Source organism: Anser brachyrhynchus, assembly GCF_964034855.1.
Source record: "Anser brachyrhynchus genome assembly, chromosome: 14".
NCBI lineage: Eukaryota > Metazoa > Chordata > Aves > Anseriformes > Anatidae > Anser > Anser brachyrhynchus.
In genome coordinates, this window is record NC_137709.1 from 11,163,443 (window position 1) to 11,188,220 (window position 24,778).

The window sequence follows — 24,778 nt, forward strand, 5'->3', positions numbered from 1 at the left end:
GCTTTGGGATATAAATGCTAGAGCCATTGCTCCCTGTGCATCCATGTCTTCTTGTGTGGCCCCAGCGCCACTGCCAGAGCAGGTGCAAAAGAAAGGAAGAAAAAAACAAAAGAAAAATAACCAACCACCCCATGACCAAAATCCCTTTGTGTGCTGGTTATGTAAGAATTTATTCTTCTTTTCCCAAAAACTCTTCTTCCTTGCCCCCTCCCCTGCAGTGGACAGGAATTGTTGGCACTGGTGTGGTTTCCTCTGCCTGTCCCCAGCGGTGAGGGGGTCTCGCTGCCAGGTTTCCTGCCTGTTCCCCTCTCAGCGAGGAGCTGGTGGGACACCAGGCAGGAGCTGCGGAGCTATGAGGAGAGCAGCTTCACTGGGACCTTGGTGTGCCCTGGCACGTGCTGGCACCGTCCCATGTGTCTGGAGATGGGACAAGCCGGGGACATGGAGCTCTTGACCCACCAGGAGAGAGTCACCCTTCTTGGTGTGCTTGTCACCAGCACACACAGCTTCTGCCAGCTGGGTGCTCGAAGGGATGATGCTTTAATGCTTTCTGCGCTGTGCTTGCCGCTTGTTCTCTCTGCTCTCTCCAGTTCCAGAGGGCTGCCTGCCCTGGTGCTGCCCGGCACATCATCCAGTGCTGGTGTCCAGGCGGTCTGGCTGGATGCAGGGTGCTCACGAGGGCTGAGGGTAAGGGCAGGCAGTATGGGTATGGTCTGGAGATGCGGGTGCCCTGTGAACAGTGACAGCAGGGATGAGAGCCCCAGTGCTGACCGACGCCTGATGCCACCTCAGCACAAAACCTGTTACATCCCAGCTAGGGAATGGTTTATATCTGGCCTCACCATCTCTTGTCTGCACCACTGGTCACTTCCCAGCTGCTCTCTCCCTCCTTTCTTCTTGGTTTTGCTTCTCCCCTGCCTCAGGGACATGGCGAGCTCCCAGGATGGGGACACCAGCAGTGCAGACATGAGCCCCCGTCGCAGCAGATAGAGATGGGCAGCACTGTGCTGCTGCCTTACCGTGGTGCAGGGCAGGGCAGGTTTATCTAAGCACGTGGAGTTACAGTTAGTGACTCTTGGCTCTTGCTCAGGCTCCTGGCATCAGCCTCGAACACACCTCCTAGCATGCATATTTATGATCCCAATTAACACCAAACAAAAACCCGGCTTGCTCTGAAAATAAATGATTTTTAATCTAAATTGCCCATTTTACATACTTCACCCACCTCTGCTTAGCAGAACAGCTGGTGTTTACCAACCCCTCATCACTTTCCCAAGCAGCGCATGAAGACGCTGGCTGCAGAGGACCAGCCGCCCCTGAGGTAAGGTGAGCTCTGCCCCCGCGGCTTTGCTCCTCCGCATCCTCAACAAGCCCCAAGGGAAGCAGACTGCTGGAGGCCAGCACCTCTCCTCTGCCAAAATCCAAGGTTGATGGGGATGGGTAAATGATGTAAGATCCACGGACAGCATCTCCGGCTGCAAAACCTGGGAACAGAAGAGCTCTGTACAGCCCTGGTGTGCTCCTAGCAGGGCTGGCTGCTGTGCTGTGGCTGGTTATTTTGGTTAAGGGATGCCCAGGCACAGGTCCTCAGGACGGCTCCTACCCACTCCCTGGATCTGTGCAGCACATCCTGAAATTCAAACGTCTCGCCCAAGAAGCACGCACTGTCCCTGCCCCACTGCTGGGCTTTGACAGCACTCGGAGAAGGGTTCTGCCCCTCAGCTAACCTGGAGGGCCCTCAGGTGCTGTATGGTGCAGTTGGAAATACGAAGGTCTCTCTATCCAGCACAGACAGGGACGATTTGCAGCAGCGTACAATGAAAGATGTCAGCTCATAGTAAGTATTACTGCTGGGTGTTGTGTTTCTGCAGGAAGGAGTAGATTCTGTGTAAGCCCAAATAAATCTAGCTATCTCGACACTTCTGTCCGTATCTATACGTGCAGTTATCAGTGCTTCCTTTTTTGTAATGCCCCTGGAGGCTAACACCAGAGCTAAGACGATCCAGGAATTACTCTTGTAGTATTTCCGCTGTCCAAGAATGAGCATATGTTAAAGAAATCCGGTCCTTCTTTATGCCAGGCCTTAATTCCCCCCAGGGCATTAGACAAAAATGGGTTCAGGGTGTCAGCTTCAACTCTTATGCAGGCTTGCATCAGGGCTGGTCGTGCTGGTGCCCGGAGGATCACACCTGCGGAAGATCAGAGCAAGGGGATGGCCCCAGGCACGCACAAGCGCTGGCACCGATGCGAGGAGGTTCCTCCAGCAGCACCCTTCGCCCTCTGAACGTGCTGGAAGGGAAGGTGCAGTTTCTGTGGCCGTGTGGAGGCGCATGCTGCCACACGTGGGCCCACTGGTGCTATTTCCAGCTCTGCTGGCCAGGGACTGGAGGCAGGAAAACTGCCGGGACTGGGCACGGAGCAGGCAGTCACATGCAGCTCAGAAATGAGTCACAAGCCACAGCACGGCGACGACACCTGGGATACGAGGAGACCTGATCCATCCATTCCCTTTCCCCTATTTTTTCCTCTGCTCAGAGTGGCATTCGCACTGGTGAAGCGGGCTGGGCACTGGTGGCAGTGCCTGTAGGATAAATATCTCCTGTGTCACTGCAGTCCTGTTCTTCCGACCTCCTCGCTGGTGAAACAATGCCACAGCTCTGACCAGGCTCTGCGCCCTGCAGCGCCTTGGGGTGTGCACCCCCTGTGTGGTCTCTGTGCTCCCTACACACACACAGCAGCTCCGTGGCGAGCCCGAGAGACAGCTCCCAGCCCCATGCCCCAGGAATGATGGATGCAGGGGTGGAAGATGATAATCCCCGGCCAGGCTGCCCCAGGGCCTGTGCCATCACCCGGTGACCTCCTCTGGCACAAAGATCCCAAAGGATCTGCTTTTCCTTGCCCAGAGAGAAGGGGGCAAGGAGAAATCTCCTCCCCAGCTGCAGGAACTCTGGGTCCTCACCCTCCCTTGGGCACAGACACAGGGGCTGGCACGCAGCAAGTTTCACTTTACTTCCAAGTGTTATTATGGTGTTTAATCAGCCCTGGCCACCCTGACCTCTCATCCTGATAGGAAAACAGCCCAGATCTGTCAGAGAGGGCTGGTGGATGAGGGAAAAGGATGTTTTATGGGATGTTCTCAAGGAGCGAGCCTCCTCATTTTTTTCCCCCCCAGGCACCACAAAGTCATTTAGTGTGATTTAGAAAACACATGTCTGGTTAAAAACTATGGGCCAGACCTACAGTCCTGCAGATCAGGATGTCTCAGCTGATTTAGACCAGCTGAAACTCTGATTCGCTGTGTTTAAACAAAGTCCATTTTTTCTCACTGGTGCTAGGCGGAAAGGCCTCAGGTTTTGGCTCTGGAAAGGATATTTTAGGGAGAATGCTCTCTGCATGATTCATCCTCCACGGGGCTTCACTTTGACAAGAACCACAACAGCCACTGGCCACCCATGTGGGTCTGCAGGGATGCTGGGTCTGCACCCACCTGGGTGCTGGGCAGCAGCCTCATGGTGGCCTCAGGCGTCATTTCGGGACCCCCAAGGACAGAGCTGAGGACGGGATGTGTGCGCAGGCAGGCTGGTGCAGCTGCACAGATCCTGGCCTCCATGGGAGAGCGCACGGCCCCTGAGCTGAGCACAGAGCGGGCTGCCCGTGGGGCCAGCCAGAGGATTTTCCTGGACTGGTTCCCCCAAAAGCTCGCTGGATGTCAAACGGGACAGAGATTTGCCTCCTCCGAGCACATGGCTGAGGTTCCCCCGATGGCATCGCAGGAACGCTTGGTAAACAAGCATTAAACTTCGCTGCCCTGGTGATGGATGGCTCACAGGGATCAGAAGGGGAAAACGAAGTGGGCACTTGCAGCGGGGGCGAGGAAACCCACGCTGTGCGTTTGGCACTTCCAAGGGGCGCAGCATGGAAGGGACACGAAGGGACTTGCAGCAGGGTCTCCCCGTGGAGCCCCAGCTGGCTGGCACAGCCTGCGGAGCCCGGGGGAGCGCTCCCCCTCCCCGGCTCAGCACCAGCGGCGGGGCCGGGGCCGGGCGGGACGAGGAGCGGCTGCACCGCCCGCAACCGCGGGGCTCTGGTGCGCCCTGGCGGTGAGCGGGGCCGGAGCTCGGTGCCCAACAGGACCCGGCTTCTGCGGGGCTGTGGGGGTCACAGAGCAGAGCACACAGCACAGAGAACAGCTAGGAATAAATAGAGTTGCTATTCGAGTTAAAACACGCTCGGGTCGGAGGTGTCCCCTCGCCGGTTGAGCTGTCCGGTGGGGTCCAGGTGGGGACAGGTGGCACCCTGTCCCTGTCCCCATCCCTGTCTCTGTCCCCTGTCCCCTTCCCCATCCACGTCCCTGTCCCCATCCCGCACAGCCACACTCCCGGAGTGCTGCTTGCCTCTCGCCCCGTTGCACTGTGCTCCAGCACCTGGCCCCATCCTGCCTCGCTCTGCCGGCAGCGCCGCAGCGCACAGCCCCGCTCCCAAGAAATGAGGGTCCCAGGTCCCTTGTCTGCTGGGGGCACGGAGATAAATTGCCGTCGGTAGCTGGACCCCTTGTGGGATGCTGCTTCTGGAGAGCACGTGGACTCGTGCGAGGCAAGAAGCTGTTCGCAGGCACATCCCCACGGCAATGGATGGGTCAGACGACGTGGCCGCCTTCGCTCAGCCACCGGGGCCGGTACGTGGCACAGCCCGGCGTGCCCACAGGCCCCAGCGTGGCCCTGGATATGTCGGCCAGCTTGGCATGAATGAGGCCTTGTAGCTCCTGGTCTCCCAGCTCGGTCGCTGCAGCGAGGGCCAGGAGGAAGTAGGCTGCTGCATCCTGTTCGTCCTAAGCATAAAGAGCAGGGCAGGCGTTAGGAAGTCATTTAATGCAAGGCCATGGGGTGTGAGGGTGCTGGAGCAGAGCCCAGCGGTTCCAGGCAGAAGCCAGTGACACCTGACTTCATTGAAATGGGCTCTGTACAGTCACTAAGTGCTAGCACTTCTTTCCAAACTGCCTGTCCCACTTCAAAACCTGGCTGTGCTGGCACTGTGTGTACTTATTGTAAAGCTGCAGATGGGACCAAGAGACACAGGATGCAGCTGTATACAACCATGGCTGCTCTGCCAGCAGATGGGATACTCCACCTCCAGCGCCCCACGAAGACCCGAAAACTCGACACAGCATCACAGAGGGTGTCCTCCTACCTTTAGTTTGTTCAGGGTCAGCTTGCCAAGGTGGCAATACACCTTGGAGTAGTACAGGGCCTCTCCAGAGCACTGCAGCATGGGGGAGCGCAGGGCGAGCGTCTTCAGGTAGCAGTCTTCTGCCATCTCATACATCTGCAGAAAATAGTAGGCTGTAGCCAGGCGGTGGAATGCAACCAGCTCTTGCAATTGATCTCCTGGAAAAGAGTTGCTGATACAGTCAGACTGCAGGGCGCTCACAAACCCTTCCTATCCCAGCACACCGAGCCACTCAGAGATGTGTTTACTCCACAGCCCCAGGGCACAGATATCTGTCTTCATAAGGAAACACTGCGTTTGAAGATGGTCCAGAGAAAACAGAACTATCAGGGGTGCTGATACCAAAGCGGGCTAGATTACCAGGCAGTATATCATATATCATTCAGCCAGGGGATTTCTTGGGGGCTGGAGAGGCTGGTTCCATCTCAGGCATTTATGCTAGCATTTTGCCCATTAGGCCTACTTCTGCAATGGAAAGGGGTAAGTTTATCGGAAGAGCCAGGGCAAAGAGGAACCGTTCAGTCCCATGCCCTCATCAGATTTCCTGTGCTCTGGTGTAGCAACAGCCCTCTGCTCAGCCAGCCCCACCGCCGCCACAGCAGAGCACCCCCATGGGCAGCTTAAAAAGGGAAGCGGCCTTTAAAGAGACGTTGCCCTTGGGATACGAATCGGTCCAGAGGTCTTAAGAAAGCAGGAGCATCTCCCTTTCACGTGCACGCTGCTGTCACGCAGACAGGCACCCGCTCTGCCCTGCTCCCAGGGGCTGTGCATCACTCACCCACCCTGATGCTCAGCCGGGCTGCCAGCGTGGCAAACTCCAGCGCCTTCTCGTAGCCTTGCAGCCCAATCTGCAGCTCCGCCAGCTTATTGAACAGCCGTAGCTCTGTCTGTATGGCCTTTAGCTTCCTGGCCAAGGGTACAGCACCGCCCTGGGGAGAGAAAAGAGTGAGTCCAGGCTGTTCCTGGAGGTATGGGTACAGCACTGCCCGCAGAGGGGTGATGGAGCAGCAGGAGATGGACTAAGGCGTTACAAATGCGTCCGTGCTGCAAGTCCCCCCCCCAGCCACATTTTCATGCCGGCACACCCAGAAGGGCCCCATCCCTCTCCACCCTCCACCCTGCTAGGGCACAGCTCCCCATGGCCATCACGTAGCAGGGACATGAAGAGAGAAACGCTTGGAGGGATCAGTACCCTATAAAACTCCACCGCTCGGTCTCTGTTTCGGCTGCCATTAAAAAAGGTATCGCCTGCTTTCTCGTAAAGCTCCATGGCCAAGGAGAAGTTCTCAGACTTCAGAGCTGTCTGAATGGCTGCCTAGAGGGAAGAGAAACTGCAGTGAGACTTGGAAAGAGAAATCTGCACAAAGACTTTGGAGAAACAAAATAAAACAAAGTCACACTAAATGTGAGCCCCAGTGCTCCGAACAGCAAGGACAAAGGTTGGCAAACAAGTCTGGGGGGACATTGCGCTGTGTTTCCTGCTGACGTGTGAGGATGGAGCCAGACACCCATCCCCATGCAGGGTCAGCATGCCAGACCAACCAGCTGGGACGTCCCACGGCATCAGGACTTAGAGTGGGGACGGTGCAGGCGGCAGCTGCCCTGTCCTGGGCTGTCACTGCAGTGTGATGGAGCCAACGTGAAGATTGACAAGGGGAGCAGAGAGCCAGGACAGGGAAAGGCCAGCGCCAGCAGGAGTGAGGGCAGGTATGCTAACTTCTGGGAAGAAGGGATGTCTGTGTCAATTGCACACTCGACCCTGGTGCCACCTTCCAGCAGGAATGTGTTGTTCCTTTCATCGTTACAATCGATCTTTGCCAATGACATTGCCTGGGAAAGGGCCCATCAGGGTTGCAGACATGCCCTGCTGAGATCTCTCCTTGACTGGCTCATCTTAATGGGAAGTCACCCCTCCTTAGCCCCTGAAAACCTGCTGAATCCATGAGGAAGGCGATGATGGCTCTTCGTTCTGGGCCTCAGCACTCCCTTGTGACCACCAGGAAACCTGCTGATGCTAGAGCCACGGATTCAGATCACCCAGGTCCCTGAGCAGCCCCCCAGTACCAGTAACACAGGTGCCTCTAGCACCCTGATTTAGGGACACGCTGATGGGAAAGGCTCCTTTCCTTGTCTCCAGCACCGGGTGCCTCAGGCACCCAGCCCCACCAGCTCTGAAATGCTTCTGGGGTCACAGAGTGAGGGCCCAGAGCATCCCCTGTGTGTGCTCAGGCTGGTGCTTTGCTGGATACCCCAGCTCAGTGCAATGCCAGCAGACCCAGCCAGCCTCCTGCTCTGCTTACTTTGGGCATGTGGAAGGCTTCTGCATCTTTAAATAGATGCTCCCTGGAGGATGCAGCCCTAAGATTTTATGAGTAGCTCTTCCTCTTTGCAGCCCAGCTGACAGAATAATGCTAGAGATGGAAAGAAGCCAGAAGTTTTCTACTCCAAGAAGTCTCCAAGCACTTCCCCGGCACCTCACCCTCTATCTATGTGCATTTTGATGGGAACTGACCACCTAGCAGCTCCAGCTCTCTCTGGCACTCCCACATCACTTTCTGACTCAATAAATTCACTTGCTTTCACCCCAGAATCCTCCAAACCCGACTTATGGAAGGAAAGATAGGAAATTTAATGGCAGATAGCACACGAGTGCTGAGGCAACAGCTCTTCTTTGCAGCAGCAGGTTTCTACTGATCAAGAGAAAACTTTCCAAGTTCTCCAGCCCCAAATGTCTCCCACTGAGCCACACAGCCCTGATGGGAATGCACCTAGCCAGGGTGGGAACGGGGCTGCTCCAGACACCTCCTGCATACCTGGAAGTACATTTCCACCAGCTCGTCTTCCTGCATAAGGTAGTAAAGCCTTCCTGCCTGCAGCCAGGCCTCTGCCGCCTTGCCAGTCTCCTCCAGGTCGATGAAGATCCTTAGGCTCTGCTTGGTGCAGTCCAGAGACCGTCTCAAAGCCCTGTGACAGCAATGGGCAGAAAGCCATTACAGAGCAACCACGGGGCACCAGCAGCCAGCTGCAGGGCTACAGTACGTCCCCGTTAGCAGTGCTGTCTTCTCCTCCTGCTGTTGCTGCAGGTTAGAGCCAAATGGACAGCCACAGCTCCCAGAAGTGTGTCCTGGCAAAAGGGCAGGACATGTACGTGTGTCTTCTGTCTCAGCACAGCCCCAGGGGAGCTGCTCCCCAGTGGCTGCTCCTCATTTCAGCTGATGAAGCAGGTTTGTCCAGGCCACCTGCAAAGCCTATTTGCCCCCTGCACCGAGCCCCAAGTCACCCCCAGCCACACAGGGAGTGCAGGCTGGCAGTGCTTGCGCCTTCATCTCCCAAACAGCCTCTGGAACCCAGATCCACATCTCGGCCTGCTGTTTGCCCCTTGGGGCATCCAAAAAGGCGGCTCTGTGGCCACATGTGCAAGGCCTGACAGCCCCTTCCCACGCCCCGTGTCACTGGAGGACGAGGGGACAAGCAGCAGGACGAGGTGGCAGGCTGAAGGCACGAGGCACCCGTGGCCAGGGGAGCGCGGGGCAGTGCCCAGGCCATGTCTGCTTGCCTGGTGTCTCGCCTGCTGCCGACTGCGCTCCAGCTGTCCTTCCAGCCCAGGCTGGGGGACGCTTTGTGATCTTAAATAGCACCGCTCACATGACAGGCGTCTGCTTCCTAAATTCCTTCCCTCTGAACTCACTGCGACCCAGCACGGGAAGGTTAACGTCCCAGTTAACGACAGTCCCTGCCCGCTTGTCCTCCTGGGACGTGGGAGCCAGATCTCCGCTGTTTGACACGTTTTCTTTCAAAACTGGAAGAAAGCCTGTGGTCTGCCCAAGTCTTTCTCTCCCCTCCTGCCTAACCTTATGCCACCTGCATACGTCAAGCAGGAGATTGAAGGGTGAGCTGATAGAGGGCCTTACGTGCAATCCTGGGGAAAATATTCCGGTAGAGATAGGAAGGGCAGATTCAGTGGCTGGAGGCTGAAGCCAGGCTTATTTCAATAACTGATAAGGAGACTATTTTTGCTGGCGGACGGTGATTAATCACTGAAATAAGCCTCCAAAGGAAGTGATGAATTCCCTGTCACTGGGTCCCCTCTGAAGAGGGCCGCGTGTCTCTCTGGAGAGCCGTGTTTGGCCGTGCCCCAGCTCGCAGCCCAGTGTTTGCCCAGCAGTCACCACGTTCTGGCTGACATTGAGCTGTTCCCCCCGTCACGGCGCAGGGACAGCTCACAGACCTCAGCAGTTCCCCAGCCACCAGCCTGCCTGCAGGGAGCTGCCACACGCCGTCCCCACATCTCCCCAGGGACTTTGGCTCCAGACACCTCAAAAAGGCCACTGTTCTGGTGTTGGGTGAGCAGAGACACTGCTCTAACACCATCTACATGGAAACAGCCCCAAACAGGACTTACTCGGAGGTGTCCAAAGCCTGGTAGAGCTGGCTGAGGGTCTGCCGAACATTGCCTTCCATCTCTCTGTCCTGGAGCTGCTGGGCCAGAGACACCCAGTGCTCGTGGTAGGTGATGCAGGCCTGGAGGTTGGGGGACACCTTGCTGTAGAAATGGCAGAGAGCCTCCGTGACGTGGAGCTGACCTGCGTGGTATAGGGAAGGGAAAGGGATGGCTTTAGGGACCTAACAGGCGCTGCCCCGCGGTGAGTTCCTGCCAGCCAAGTGGTACTCACTCCTCACGTTACGCCACTTCAGGGCAAAACCCAGCGCCAGTTCATAGCAGAGCTTGCCATCTTCCACCCTCTGCCTGTTCACCATGGCCTGCGCCAGCCACAGCAGCACTTGCACCGCCTCCAGCTCCGGGTCTTGGCAGCCCTGCAGCTCAGCGTAGAGCCGAGCGGACTGCAGCAGGTAGTGCTCAGACAGCTGGCTCGCTCCGTGCCAGAGGCTCAGCTGCCCCAGGTTGGCCAGGGCGATGGCCTGGTTCCTCTTGTTGCCGGTCTCCTTGGCCTTCTGCAGGGCCCGGAGGTAGTTCTCCGCAGCCTTCTGCACCCGCCCTTCCCCTTTGAGGGCAATGGCCAGGAGGTTGTGCACAGCCCCCCGCTGCGTCACGCTGTCCGTCCCGTGCAGGGACCGCAGGAGCTGCCCCATGAGCTCTGCGGCTGGGCCCGGCTGGCTGTTCAGGAGATACATCCACCCCAGGGAGAGGGAAGACTCAAAGGCCTCCTCCTCGCCCATCAGCTTGCTGAAGGCCACGGCCCTGGTGGCGTGGCGGAGCGCCCCGTGCAGCAGGCCGTGCTGGAGGTGCAGCCGGGACAAGATGGTGCACAGCGTCCTCTGGGTGGGCACGGCCCTGCTCTCGCAGGAGAAACGCAGGGCCTGCTGGAGGTAGAAACAAGCCAGCGCCGGGATGCTGCTCCTCTCCGGTTGGCTTCCCAGGAGCTTGGACGTACACTGGAGGATGAAGCCAGCTCTCCAAATGGGCGTTGGTGCCCCCCTGATGCCGCTGGGAACAAAGAGCCTGGCGGAGGCCAGCGCAATGTTTGGCAAGTACTTCTTGTCATACAGGTAGCTCAAGATGGGGGTGACATCCAGAGGCACAGCACCAGTGTCTGGGCTGAGTAACGTGGTGGTGAGACACTGAAGATGCTCAGTAAAGGGCAGCACTTCATCAGTTTTTCCCAGCTGTAGGAAGAGCTTGACAATAAGGAAACAGACCCGCGCCTCCAGGGGAGCATTGCCCACGGCAATGGCTTCCCTCAGCACGTACACCATGACTTCCAGCTCGTTCTCAGAGCTAAAAGGGCGGCCAGGCAAGCAGACGAGCAAGGTCACCATTTTGCCCAGCAACAAGGAGAACTTGCTCTTCATGTTCTGTTTCAGGTAGATGGAAGCGAGGTTCACGTGCAAGGCAGCCAGAAGGGGCAGGTCCCCGAAGCCCCTGTCCAGGGTGCTCAGGGCTTCCTCAAAATAGACCCGAGCCTGGGAGAACTTGACCTTTCTGATGCAGAGCTTGCCTAAGAGGAAACAGAGCCTTACATGAGCCCAAATCGCACGAGTCCTCTTAGCCCAGTTCCTGGACGTTTCAAGGTACAAGACCAGTTCGTCCTCATCAGAGAAACCATAAAAAGTGGAGTTGAGAAAGGAAAAACTCATATCGTAGAGGCTTTGAAAACTGGGCACATAACTCTCATGGTTAAGGAAGGTCAGTATGGGGTCAAAGACATCAGCATCTTCCATGTGTCCAGCATTCAGGTCAATAAAGAACTTGGGATCATCAAAGTCATCCAGCTTGTCCAGGAGAACATCTTCCAATGTAGCAGGGGCTGATTCACTCCCAGGGCTAGACTGCTCGGAGGTGCTAGCCGTAGCCAGGCCATTTATTTCTTCCCAGGACTGGAGCAGCTGGATATCCTTACCGCCATGGAGAACAGCCTCTGCAAGGGGACAGGCAGACCACAGCGGAATGTTTCTGCATGTCAAAATTCACCCTCTGACATCTTTATAAAAGCATCCTCCACATACTCACCTGATGGCACTTTGGGGAACATGGCTGTGGGTTCAAAACCGTCTACACAAAGAGACAAACAGAAAGAAAAAACCAGGCTTGGTCAAAAGGCTTGGTCAATGTTAGTGTGCAGGCAGAGCACACAAACCTTACAGAAATCTCCTGCTGCTTTGCTAAACCCCAGACCTGTATTTGGGAGAGCCCCGGTGATTACAGCTGCAGCAGAGAAGCCTCCTGCAGACTGCAGTGTGGCAGGACCCAGTCCTTTAGGGTATCTCCAGCCTCCCTGGCCAGGCTGAGCAGAAGGCCTGGAGGCTGTCTTGGCCCTGGCAGAGTCCCGAGCAGGAGATCTCTAGACATGGCCCAGGGCTGCTCCCCAGGGGGACCGATGGGGCTATGCATGAAGAGGAGGGGAACTCACCCAGCCGGTACACAGAGGTGATGTCTGTGCGTGCCAGCTCACCCAGAAGGGTGGCGAAGTGCTGCTCGCCACCATTGCAGGGGATGCGCAGGAGGGGGGATTTTTCCTCTTCGCTCAGAAACACCAAGCCCTTTCCCCTAGGTTGAAGCAGACACCAGAAAAAAAGAAAAAAGAAAAAAAAACAGTTCAGTGTCTCCCCATCCCCTGACACCACGGCTGTCCTGTGGGATGGAGATGGACTTTCTCCTCCCTCCTCCTCCTCCCACCAGAAAAGCTCTGCTGCAGATGGATACTGGAGTCTGGACCCCTTCCCCATCGGGGCTCTCAGATCCAGATCCTCCATGGAGAAACTAAGGAGTGCCAGAGGGAGTAACCTATTGGCCTTTTTTTCTCTCCAGAAGCCCTTCCTGAGGCCAGGATATATCTGATTTCCTCTCTGTTTCTCTGCAGTGTCAAAGAAAAGTGCCTAAGACTTATCTTGAGTGAACCTGACCCGGGGAAGCCCAACAGATGCTAACAGAGCTAGCAACAGCCTAAGGACCCCATCCTCCCCCCACAGTCTTGGAGGAGAAGCCTTTTTGGATGGGTATTGAACTGGAGCTGTCTTTAAGGCAGCAACAAAGACAACTGCTGGATCTTAAGAGCTGAGCTGTCACCCCCCCTCTCCAGATAACTCTTGTCCTCGTCCACAGCAGGGTGCTCGATTCTGCTCACAGTGCCAGTGGTTGTCCTGCCTTGGCATCCCTCAGCAGGCAAGCAAAGCCAGCCTGGTGGCAGAAGAGCCTGGCCAAGGCTTCTGGACAGACCTCAGGCGAATCCTCTATGAAGTCCTTGCAAAGCAAATTACCTGCTCCAGACTTGCACGTAGCCTTGAACTGGGATTTTGGGTGTCTTCCCCTGCTTTCCACCTGACTTTAAATTTATCTAGATGGTAGCAGTAAACTTACAAGGGTTCACAAGCCGTGGCATTTATGCATCGTGTCGGGACAAAGCCGATGCTCCCGCTGCTCAGGGATTTGCCCACGAACCACGGGAGTCCTGGAATGAGGAAGCCGATGATTTCTATGCTGTCTCCCTTGGAGAAACTCAGTTCATCCCACGCTGCTCCTTTGTGGTCCTCTGTGGCTGTGCACCTGCCTTTCACTGGGAAACAAAGGCAAACAGCTGCATTTCAGTGCGAGGCCCACTGCAAATGCTTCCTTGCTAGAAAAGATTTCGGCAAGGAGACTGTGATTTCAGCTGGAGAAGCCAGCCTGTCCCTCCGTCCCCTGAGCTTTATTGCGCTCTCAGACTCAGACCCTTATTGTGCTCCTCAGATCATCCTTCTGAGCACCTGCAGTTTTAAAGGTCTGTTCTCCACTCAGGAGAGTCTCAAGATGCAACCCCTTGCAACGGAGTGTCATTGTCAGAACAGGAGGTGGACCCATTGCATTTTTGGCCAAGAGCCATGCCCCTGTTGGGAAGGGCGGCCACCTTACACAGGTATCACTCACCGATCGGCTGAGAGGTTGCCCCACTGATCTCCTGGGAGATGCCAAAACTCACGGCATAATTCTTCAGGAACCACCTGCAAGGCAAGAGGGAGCCATGCTGGTCCTCCCCGGGCAGTCCTCGGGCCACCACCAGGGACAGTCCCACACAGCAGGGGGGATGTCCCCTAATGACACAGAGGACACAGATGACAGACGGATGATTTTGCCAGCCCTTAAGGAGGATTTCTCTGTGTGCCTTCAAGAAGATCTGTGAATGTCTGTGAGGCTCAGCCAGGTGTCAGGCCCTATTTCGACTGGCATTGCCCAAGACAGGCTGTTTTTTTGTCCCAGTTACTGACCTGTAAATCACAAATAGTCCCAGGTATGACCTAAATCAATATTATATAAGAACGATATCAGAACTATGCCCTTGCTCTGTCCCACTACGGGACCTGAGCTGGTTCCAGCGGTTGTCTTTACAATGTTTATTCTCACAAAATTATCTGGCTCTTGCCCAGTGCCAGAGGTAAAAGCAATTCCTCGCTCCTGGCTTGGTGTTAGGTGGTGCATCTGGGTCAGGAATAAATCTTGGCTTGAGCACCATCCATTGCCCACCTACTTACTGGTAAAACGGGTGAGGAACGGGCTCTAGAGCTGCCACAGGCACCAGCCCTCGTTGCCCCGTCAGCAAGGACATCCCTTCCCACATGGACTCCTCTCCAACGTTCTTCACGTGGATCAGCTCGTTCCTGTGGAGCCGCAGGCCTTCCTCTCCCTCCTCCTCAGGCTGGCAGACACCGGGCACTGCTCTGGAAAAAAAGTTACCTGCAGATAGAAAGAGTCACGGCCAGGTCAATGGCACCAGTGCAGGACAGACCCAGGAGAGGGCCACACTTGTCCTGCCGAGATGCTGTCGCAGCCCCATCTCACCTTCCTGGAGCAGCAGACCCAGGTAGATGGTGGCCAAGCGATCTTCATCCATGCTAACTCTGATCGCCGTGTCCTCCATCAGAGCACAGTTTAGCCAGTACTCCTGGCCAAAGAGAAGCTGCTCCAAGCAGTTGCCCACATAGCCTAAGACAGCAAAGAGGAAAGCAGTGGCAGCACCCTCCTTTGCTGGGCAGCACGAGGAGTTTTTCGAGTGTCTCCTGATCTGCCATCTGCAACCACGCTGTAAGGCAACGATCTGCAATCCCGTCTCCATCCCCAGGTGCAATAGAGGAATTACCCAAAAGGAAACCTCCTGAATCTTTTCCACTGATCCAGACTGTGGTTTCATGAATAGCAAGGTCTCATTAATATTCCTTCCTCTTCAAGGTGTTCTCCCTGTTCCATTACTTTTTTGGTGTCACAGGATACCTTCTCCAAAAATGCTTCTCACGCTGCCTGTGTGGATCCCCCACGCCTTGAAAACATCATTACCTAAAGTTAGGTACGTGGAGAACTTCCAGACTTCCTCCAGGGTTTTGAAGGTGAGCAGGAACCGATCCTCCTGTGCCTGCACACAGACCAGCCTGGCTGACAGCTCCTGCACAGAGAAGAGAAAGCAAGACTGAAGGAGAGGGCTGGGGGCCTGACAGGGGTTCTCCTGGCAGTGTGGCCATAAAAGCAACCCCCAGGATGAGACCAGGCAGGCATTTATTAGCACAGTTGAGACCGAAGCTGTGAACTGTCCCAGGTCTTCTGGGCAGCTTTGCTGGGTGCCCTTGGGGGTGAGGGCACAGAAAACCAGCAGGGAAGGATTGTTCAGGGCAGTGAATGGGGTTTTTCTTTATGAAGCACAACCAGCTACTCAGCACTCACCCCGGTGCTACCTGTACCACCCCTCCAGCAGCTCACCACCTCCAACATGAGGCTCCAGACGTGAGGATCTACCTCTCACCCATCACCCTTCCCTTTCCCACATCATTCTAGCCCCCCTGTATGCAGGACACGTCCCAGAGGACCTCCTCCTCCTCGGCCAGGCTCGGTGTCCCATTACACATCCCACCAGGCCAGCAGCCTCCCAGCAGCTCCCACCTTGAAGAGGGCATGGACAGCTCTGTCGTCGCTCTCCAGGGCCCACAGCTTCTTCCTGGCGGCTTCCTGCAGCTGGGAATTGAGGCACCGGGAGGAGCGGCTCTCAACGGAGAAGAAGAGTGAAATCTCTTGGGGAGGAAACGTGCAGGGTTAGGGGGGGAAGGAGCCCCGTGCCACTGGTGGGGCTGCCTCCAGCCCGGCTGCGTGCTCCGGGAGCACGGGCAGATCCCATCCTTCCCCTCCAGCAACCCGAGGGATGGCAGGGCTTGCTTAGCCACGATGCCTGGCCTCGTACGGTCAGCCACTGGAAATCTGGGCGATGCCAAAGGCAGCCTCTTACCTGGGAGGAAGCTCTCCCCAACGGCCAGCAGCACCGAGGGGGTGTCCGGCAAGCCTTCTGCTGCCTCGGTAGCTGCGCCATTTGGCTCTGGTGCCCCAGCCCTACCTACACAGGACACAGAAACACTGCTGTCAGGTTTTGTAGTGGGATCTAGGCTATTCTGCCTAACCATGCCACCTGAAAGCAAAGCCTGTGAGCCACACTGCAGATCTGCCTGGGGGATTGCACGAATCGGGCATCACCCTAAAATCATACTCGAGGAGGGAAGAAAGATTAATGTGCTCTACCTACACGGTACCCTTGGCAGCTCACTCCTTGCCAGTGCTGGGGTGGCCTGAAGTGAGGGACTACCCCTGCTTGCTCTGGGGCCAGCATCACAGACCTGGGGGCAGGGTGGCCCCGGGACAGAGAGGCTTTCCGGAGGAGATCTCAGAGTGAGAACATTTCTCCAGCACAGGCGAGCCAATGACTTGCAAAACTCTTTGCTCATCAATTTGACAGTCAGAAAAAGATGTTCTCCCCTGCCTGATCTGATTGGTATCTGAAATCCAAGCTGCATGCTCTCTGCTTCACACAGCATCGACTATTGCCATAAAGGGTTCAGGAGTGGAAACTTTAGCTGGCAATTATGTTAATGATGGCTGATGGCTGAGGCACATACAAATCCAGCTTGCTCTTCCACAGCTGCATTGGCTGTGGAGGGATAACAAGGTTAGAAACCAATTTTTGTCAGCAATCAGATAGGACTCACACGACTAAGATGTACCCGGAGATCTGGAGCTGGAACAGTGCAGCGGCTTTCCTACGCTACTTTTGTGACCATAACTGTTCTCTATAGGTCTTATTATTCAGCCCACTTTGCTGGCCAGTCAAATAGCTGTGTTATTTGCACACAGAATTATAATCCTTATTTAGAGTTAGCAGCAGAAAAGAACAGCCCAAGGCTGGACGGGCAATAAATGGGGCTTTTCTTCGGAAGAAAAGCTCTACATTTCTCAACAGCAGAACTGAGCAAGCTTAACAAAGGACTTCATCCAGGAACTCCAACCCCTCTGACACACGGGGGAAACGGAGACGGGGAAGCGAAAGGAGCCAGAGGCAGAGTTACAACAGAGCTGCCTGGGCTGGGCGGCACTCGCTTCCCACGTCCCTCCCTTCCTCTGCTCCCCGCACCCTGGCAGTCCCTGGCAGTCCTGCTGGGCTCGGCAGGCTGGTGTCCCCTCCCCGGGGACCGTACCTGATGCCATGGTCGTCCCTCGCCACCATGGTCCCCGGCGCTCGGCGGCGGCTCGCTGCAGGCGGTCCCAGCGGGGCAGGAGCAGGGGCGAGCGGGGGCAGCAGGACTCACACTCTTCTCCTGGGGAAAAAGGGTGGTAGGGGGAGGCATTCGGCCCCCCGGAGGGATGCTCCCAGCCCAAGGGGTCTCCTTGTGCCTCGGGGGCAGCCGTGGGGAAGGAGGGAGCAGGTGGGGCACCGCTCATGCTGGCAGAGCCAGCGGCGTGGCCGAGCACCCTGACGGGTTCCCGCAGAGCTGGGCAAAATGGGGACGGAGCTTCCTGGGGTGAGAGAAGTGGGTTTGCTCATGGCTGTGCTCGCTGCTTCAGTGTTTGTTTTCATTTGGGCTAGCCTCAGAAAGGGAACTGGGAGCTCTTTCAAGAGACCAATTGAAAGTGCTGGTGGAGAGTTGTTCCCATTCGTGCCAGTGACTCATTTACCTCCCTGCTGCTGAAAGATTTTGCAATGCGGGGCAGGAAGCAGCCCCAGCCTGGAGCCGAGTGCAGGTCCCAGGCTCTCCGGCTGTGCTCCTGGCACCCACTGGCCCTGCTCTCCCAGGGGCACATGGCCACAGTCGCTGGCCCTTCGCTGCCCCCCTGCTCCAGCACCCCAGGGCTCTGCGAGTCCCACAGTGCTCAGTGTGCTCCTGGGCAGCGGCGACAGCAGGACGAGGTGACAGGATGCCCGAAAAGCCCACGGCATGGGAATAAACCAGCCCCTCGAGCCAGACAGAGCCAGGCTGTAGTCTCCCCAAGGATAGCTTACCTGTGCACCCCAGGGACAGGTCCTGGTGCCAAGGGGCCCCCAGGCAGCAGCCCATGTGTCCAGCATCGCCGCCAGCCCCGAGCCGGCAGCCTGCTGCTGTGCTGGTGGAGGGAGCGAGCTGCTCACCGCCAGCCCCACCGCAGCTCGGCCCCGGCCACAATGCACAATGTGCCTTTTGAGCGGGCCCTATCTGCCGGCGGGGCGGGGGCCGGGCACATCTCACGCCCGCATCGCTGCCCTGCCGTTGCCCCAGGCTCTGCTCTCGCCCTCGCCTTTGGGCGCCTGTCGCCAGGCCCACGTGGTGCATTCCTCTCATTCCTCCTGCTGCGGCACAGGGAGCGCTTCAAGCTGGCCCCTCTGGAGAGCTGCAGCCCTGATCTCCCCCCATACAAAACCAACCCTGCTCCTGACGCCGCTGTGACACCCCCTCACCTGCCGGCACAGCCCGCCAGGGCTCCTCCAGCACCCTCCAGCATCGCTCCAGCCGGCGGCACCGCTCTCCCCGCTGCACGGCGAGGGCAGCCGGCACCGCGCTGGCCTCAGAGCTATGGCCAAGCAAGGCACCAGGCTCTGCAGCACGAACGGCCGCCTCGCGAGAGGCTAGCAGGGCTCATCTCGTCTCTGAGATCAGAACTGTTTGAACTGCAGCCGCAGACACCAGGAGGGAGTGATCTGGGGATCTCGGGGCTGCCCCGGTGGACTCTGTCTCCCTCTCCGCTCACGTGCCCTGACCTTCCCCAGCCTCCAGGAGCAGCACCCAGGACCCGCCGGGTGGCCTCAGTGTGGTGGCAGACGTCTTCAGAGCAGCTTTGAGTAGGTCAACACAGCCCCTGTGTGAAGAGAAAAACAACAAAAGGAGGTCTAGGGTGAGAAGTCACAGGCAGAGAGGTCTTTCAGGGATGCACCTTCACTCCAGCCGATGCCAGTGCCACGCGGCGGTGCCCTGCTTGCTGTGCCGTGCTCCAGGAGCACCGCTGGCTCTCCTGGATGTCAAAATGCTGGGGTTGCCTGGGGAAGGGACCGTCCTCCTCACCCTCCTTGCTGCAGCCCTCGATGTGAGGGCGCAAAGCCCTGCTGCTCTTTCCTGGCATGCTAAAATTGATCTGATCCTTGCCCTGCAGCCCCACAAAGCTGCACGACAGAGGGAACCGGTGCGAAGGTGAGCGCTGGGACAGGCTCTGCCCCCGGCAAGGACGCTGCCTGCTCCCACTGCACGCAGCCTTGGAAGGCTCCGGATTTAGAAAACTCCCCCAGTCGGTCTAGGGATGCTCGGAAGATCTGGGGACCAGAGGGGGAATTCAGATCACAGCCCAGGTTCGTGGGGTGCCACCAGGTACATCTGTACGGGACAGATGCTGCTGGTTTGGGCCCACCTTGCCAAAGTGGCCAGGGCTGGAGCAGGGCAGTTTATTTTAGCAACATCTATTTATAAATTAACATCAAAGCAGGGAAAAATACTCATTTTTTAAAAAATCAACAGAAGGTTATGTTTCATTTAAAAAATAAAATAAAATCATTTGTTCTTTTGAAATTCCTGTTTGTTTTCAAGTTTACCCAGATAACTCGATGACCAAACCCACCCCTCTACAGGTGAAGGTATTGACACCCTGTTTGACCTGAAATTTAATTTTCTTTTTGGCCAGAGACCCAACCCCCTCCTGTTCCACTCCCCCCGTACCCTCAGCACCACGGGTACCCCTGCAGGGCCCCCACTGCTGCTGCTGCTGATCTCACCGCAGCCTCTTTGGGAGAGCCCTGTCCTACAGAAGCGATGTCCTGGGGTCCCCACCGGCACAGCCCCTGCCCGGGGGTGGGACAGCCACCACCACCAGCTCCCCAGGGCCTCTGCTCCCTGTGCAGCCCTCGCACAGCCCCTGCTGCTGGCCCCACTTCCCTCCCCAGGGCACAAAAGAGGCAGCAGAGGCTGCCTGGGCAACCCTCACCTGGGGACACAGCCTGGCAACCCCACCGCTCTCCGGGGTTCTCACCCTTCCCTGGCACCAAATTCTCTTCCCTAAATCTAGCGACTGCCGGTGCAATTTCCCCTTTCACTCTCCCACCGGTTCCTGCACACAAAGGACCCCAGACAGACCTATCCCTCCCCCGTGTGCTCTTCACCACCGTATCCGAGCCTCCAACCATTCCGGGACCCCAACCCCAGCTCCCTGCCCCGCTCTGGATCTGCGCAGCCTCCCCCTCGCACCCGGCTGCTCCAAGCACCTGCAAGCGCCGCCGCCCAGCCCTGTTTGCTCAGCTGGGACCGGCCGGCATGCGACAGGCACGGGGGCAAGCAGCTGTACTGACCTGCTCCTCCACGGGGCCCCGGCACCGCCGTCCTCCCCGGGAAGCCTCGGCCTCGCTGCTCCCACCTCTCGGGGTCCCCCGGGAGCTGGCGCGTGTGCGCAGAGGTGTGGACGTGCCCGCAAGGCGTCCCCAACTCCACCACTCCCTCGTAGGAGGAAAGGAATTTCTTCCCAGAGAGGCTTATTACCTCGGGAGCCTCCGCTTCCCAGCAGAGCCTCCGGAGCGGAGGTCAGCGAGGCAGCAGGGGAAGCCTCGCCGGGAACCAAGCGCCACGCGTGTCCACCCCGTGCCGCCACCGGTCCCTCCCGGCTCTCACCTGTCCCCTGCTCGGGCGCCGTGTCCTTGAGGCTGGGGACTTCCCGTCCTCGCTGCCCGGGGACAGGCTCAGCAGCCCGGGGAGCAGCTCGGGAACTCGCTGCTTTTCAGACAAACTGCGAGTGCAGACACACGGGACAAGAGATCTGTGGACCCAGCAGTATTTGTGCGCCTGGGCAAACAGTGCTAGCTGAGAAAAACAGAGTTGTTTTTTTTCCCCCTTTCTTTCTTTTGAAAACAAGGAAAGGGTTAATAGTCTTATCAAATATTCCTGTTTCCTTCTGGGAGCGCTCAGACGTTGACCGTTCCTTGGCAGGCTCAAAATGAAGCCTCCTCGCTTTTCACTTTGTAATCTAAAAAAGAACCTGAAAGAAAAAGGAAACGGGCCTCCACCTGACGGCAGCCTGGGAAAAAGCAAACAAACAAGATGAAACATTTTGTTTCAGGTCAAACAAACTTCTGTTCCGCGGTTTTGATGCTCCGATAGGGCTGGGGAACCTGCTTTGGTGCTGGGCTGGTGTTGTGGTTTAACCCGGCTGGCAGCTAAACACCACACAGCCGTTCGCTCACCCTCCCCCCTCCCTCTCTGGGATGGGGGGAGAGAAACGGGAAAGTGAAGCCTGTGAGTTGAGATAAAGACAGTTTATTAAGACAGGAAAATAATAATAACAATAATAATAATAATAGTGATAATGGTAATAGTATTAACAATAATAATGTGTAAGAAACAAGTGATGCACAATGCAATTGCTCACCACCCGCTGACCGATGCCCAGCCTATCCCCGAGCAGCCGACCCCCCACCCCGGCCAGCCACCCCTATATATTGTTTAGCATGACGTCAGATGGTATGGAATACCCCTTTGGCCAGTTTGGGTCAGCTGTCCTGGGTCTGTCCCCTCCCAGCTCCTGCTGCACCCCCAGCCTGCTCGCTGGCAGGACAGAGCAAGAAGCCGAAAAGTCCTTGGCCTGGTGTAAACACTGCTCTGCAACAATTAAAACATCAGCATGTTATCAGCGCTCTTCTCATCCTAATCCAAAACATAGCACCCTACCAGCTACTATGAGCTACTTAACTCTGTCCTAACTGGAACCAGGACAGCTGGGCAGCGTTTTCCTCCCCTCCTTTGCTGAGAGCCCCCCCGGCCCCTGCAGTGCCCCGGGCAGGAGGGCAGAGTCCGGTGAGCCGTGGCATTTCCTCATTCCTGCGCTCCCTGTTCCTGCTTTCACCTGCTGCAAATGGTCACAGAGAGGTGAAAAACCCTGCCCTGAGCATGGCCCCTGCAGACCAGTTCCTGGTTGCTGGGGGCAGAGGGGTTTGCCCCAAATGGCCCCCCAAAATGGGGTGGCCTTGGCGTGGTGCGAGCTGGGGGGAGCTGGGGATGGAGAGCAGTCATGCATGGATGCAGGACACAAGGGAAATAAAATTTTGCAGCAAAACCAGCGTGGCAAATTGCTGAGATGCAGGCCTGGCTGTAAGACATTTCTCCTCCCTGGTGGCCCTCAGGAATTTTCTTCCACCTCCAAGACCCCCTTACCATTCCCCGCTCTGCACCCCGCAGCCCGCAGATGCTGCTCGCAGGGGCCCTCGCTGCATCCCGCAGCAAAAGGGTTACGCGGGCGCTGGGGCCGAACCGCGCTGAACTCAGCGCTTCATTTTCAGAAATGCTGAGGCCTGCGCCTCTCCCCGGCTCGCATTGTTCCAGCCAAGGGCGGAGGAAGTAAGTGCTCTTGGAAACCAGCCGGCGGGCCTCGGCCGTGCCGCCGGGTCGGGCGGGCTCAGAGCCCCTGCACCCCAAACCATCAGGGGTCCCCAGCACCCGGGAGTATCCTGGGCTCTGCTCTGGGGTCTCCTCCCTGCTGCTTCGTTTTGGACCCTCAGCGTCCTCTCCGAACGTGACCACCTCTCTCTGAACATGACCACAGCTCTCTGAACGTGACCACAGCTTCAAAGGCAGCGCGCGGCGTCCCCACCCTGCAGACTGCTCGGGGACAGGGACAGGGACGTGCGGGGCACCGATAAGGCCTGGGAAGGAAGGAGGAGGGAGCAGAGCCAGGAGGAAGCGAGGCTCGAGGGTTTGAAGGTGGCTGCAGCCCCTGCTGGCACTGTGCTGCTGGAAGGAGCCCCTCTGCTCACCTCCGTGCAAACACCTCGGGGGGTTTCCAGGCATGCAGGGACCAGGACTCGGAGCCTTTCTGAGCTCTTTAGCTGCTGCAGCCCTTCTTCACCGCCCCTGCTCAGCAGTGACCGTGCTCAAGCACCCTGCTGCGGGTGAAAGCAGAGCTCCAGCAGCCCCCACTGCTGCTTCTGGGGCAGCCACGGGAGGTACAAGCAGATTTTGGACATGGAGTTGCCAGGGAAAAACTCCTTCTGCCTCTGGAAGAGCTTCTTCCGAGGTTGCGGGGAGACAGAGGCAGCCCAGGCCTCACGTGCTCTGCCAGATGTGAGCTAACAGCTCCTGAAAACATCGCGTGCCCTCGGGATGCTCCTCCCAGCCCACACCGGCTCCTGTACGTCTCTCCTGCCTGCACCACGACAAGGTTGCAGGGTGCTCCCTGCCTGCACAAGGACGCTGCCCCCGTGTAAGGGGACATGAGGTGTGCCGTGAGCTGCTGGTGTCCCCAGCCCATCCCACATCCCAGACCCCCGACTCACCTGCGACATGCTCTCCATGTCAATTTTTTCATCACGAATGCAAGACAGGAGCCCTTCCCACTGCCCCTCCGACCACCACCGCTTCTCGAGCCCTCATTTTCCCTCCCTCCCAACACCACCTCAGCCCTGCAGCGCCGAGAAGCCCAGCCCAGGACTCAGCCCCACGGGGACACACGTGCAGCTGGCAGCTGGCTCCGCCTGCCCTCCAGCAGAAGGTCCCCAGCTGATGCCAGGTCTCCCCTGCCCACCTGGTTTCTCCTGGCCGATGGAAGAGCCGCTGCGAAGGGGTCCCCCATCTCCACCCTTCCTGCTGCCCCATCTGGTCATGGCTTCTCTCCGTGGTCCCTCATCCCTGCTCTCCTCCCGTGCTGGAAATATCTCTGCCCTGCACTGACCAGAGCATTAAATCCACTTACCCTATCAATAATGCAGGAGAATTGATGGTAGGTAGCTTGTAGAGAGCTCCCACCCTCAGAGGGACACCGAGACCCCCCTGGACTTGGCCAGGCAAGGCGTGGGGTGCGGATAAGAGCCTGCAACCCACATCAGGGCAGTGAGCTCCTGCCCTGCTCACCCCTCTGGCCCGGAGAGACCTGGCAGGGATGCTCTCACTGCCCCGGCGAGTTGGCTGCTCACCGGCTGTGGGGACACAGGGATGGCACCAGCTGGCCATGGGCACTGGGGGGGCTCCTCTGGGTGCACAGGGCCATGCCGGTTGTCAGCACCACGTCCAGGGGCCACCTTCATCGCATGAAGCCTGGGGCACGGCTGGCGTTCAGAGCACGTTCCCGTTGGGGATGCCCCATCTTCCAGCTCCTTGCCACGAGAGGGGGAACGGCTGTGGGGTCTGCTCAGCGGCTGGTAGGTTCCTGCTGGTGCAGACCTTCTGCATGCAAACCCCAGGGTGCCCTCACCTCCCCCGGGAAGGACATTGCTGCAGGGACCTTGGCCGAGGAGCACCCAAGCTCTGCCTCCCCCTCTGCACTCAGCATCACCCCGTGGGACCTTATTCTGCTTTTCAGCCTCAGCGTCCCCCAGCAGACCCACAGCCTCACGGGAATGCTCGTTAGCTAATTGCCGCCAACCCTGCAGAAGTGCACGGCGTGGGCAGCAGGGCTCTCCCCCTCCAGCTTATTAATTGTCAGAGCCAATAGATGGCAGCAAGCACTGCACCATCAGCATCCCCAGGCCTTGCACAAAGCCATTTGGAGCCAGCCCCCAGCCCTGCTGCCCCGAGCCCCCGGCCACCAGCAGCTGCACCATGGCAGAACCCAAATTTCTCCATCACAAGCTGGGTGCATGGTGCGGCAGGGCCCGGGGAGGCACAAGGCCACCCAGCTCACTTACAGGAGTCAGGATGAGTCCCTGCCGCTCCCCAGCCTCACCCCACCGGAGCAGCTGCAGCACCACGGCACGGAGAAGCAGCAAAACCTCATCGAGCAGCCGGTTCCCACAGTGTAATTAACACAGCGTGGGGAAAGTACTGCGGGACTGCAGAACCGGGCTAGCAAAGAGAACCAGGAGAGGCTCTAAAACGG

General features: G+C 57.6%; 2 protein-coding genes across 10 annotated transcripts in view; both read right to left on the reverse strand.

The window, feature by feature from the left end:
- The window catches only part of UBTD2 (ubiquitin domain containing 2), a 257,761-nt gene that overhangs the window by 222,634 nt on the left and 10,349 nt on the right, over positions 1–24,778 (reverse strand). The gene's annotated exons all lie outside the window — the stretch shown is intronic.
- SH3TC2 (SH3 domain and tetratricopeptide repeats 2) lies at positions 4,192–20,764 on the reverse strand. Of its 9 annotated transcripts, none has more exons than XR_013939117.1 (19): positions 20,587–20,764; positions 17,967–18,796; positions 17,164–17,283; positions 15,927–16,031; positions 15,587–15,714; positions 14,990–15,095; positions 14,498–14,641; positions 14,191–14,392; positions 13,589–13,662; positions 13,043–13,238; positions 12,096–12,232; positions 11,696–11,737; positions 9,900–11,603; positions 9,629–9,809; positions 8,040–8,190; positions 6,419–6,541; positions 6,009–6,155; positions 5,188–5,384; positions 4,192–4,828 (listed from the first exon to the last, which is right to left on the reverse strand). XR_013939117.1 is itself a non-coding variant. In XM_080554718.1 (19 exons), the coding sequence occupies exons 2-19, from the start codon at positions 18,280–18,282 to the stop codon at positions 4,637–4,639; spliced, it is 4,269 nt and encodes a 1,422-aa protein (XP_080410844.1). In that variant the 5' UTR covers positions 18,283–18,796; positions 20,587–20,747; the 3' UTR covers positions 4,192–4,636. The 9 variants fall into 9 exon arrangements, 6 of the variants coding, with proteins under 6 accessions (XP_080410844.1, XP_080410847.1, XP_080410848.1 ...); XR_013939118.1 differs by lacking the exon at positions 20,587–20,764 and adding an exon at positions 20,271–20,322 and having other exon boundaries at positions 18,399–18,796; XM_080554718.1 differs by having other exon boundaries at positions 6,005–6,155; positions 20,587–20,747.

Excerpts from the sequence above, each read along its gene's own strand:
- SH3TC2 (XM_080554718.1), bottom strand. The coding sequence starts at position 18,282 with ATGAGAGGAATGCACCACGTGGGCCTGGCGACAGGCGCCCAAAGGCGA. Across the intron at positions 8,191-9,628 it reads CAGGCTTTGGACACCTCCGA|GGCTTTGAGACGGTCTCTGG; the intron begins GTAAGTCCTGTT and ends TTGCTGTCACAG. Across the intron at positions 5,385-6,004 it reads CCGGCTGAGCATCAGGGTGG|GAGATCAATTGCAAGAGCTG; the intron begins GTGAGTGATGCA and ends ACTCTTTTCCAG.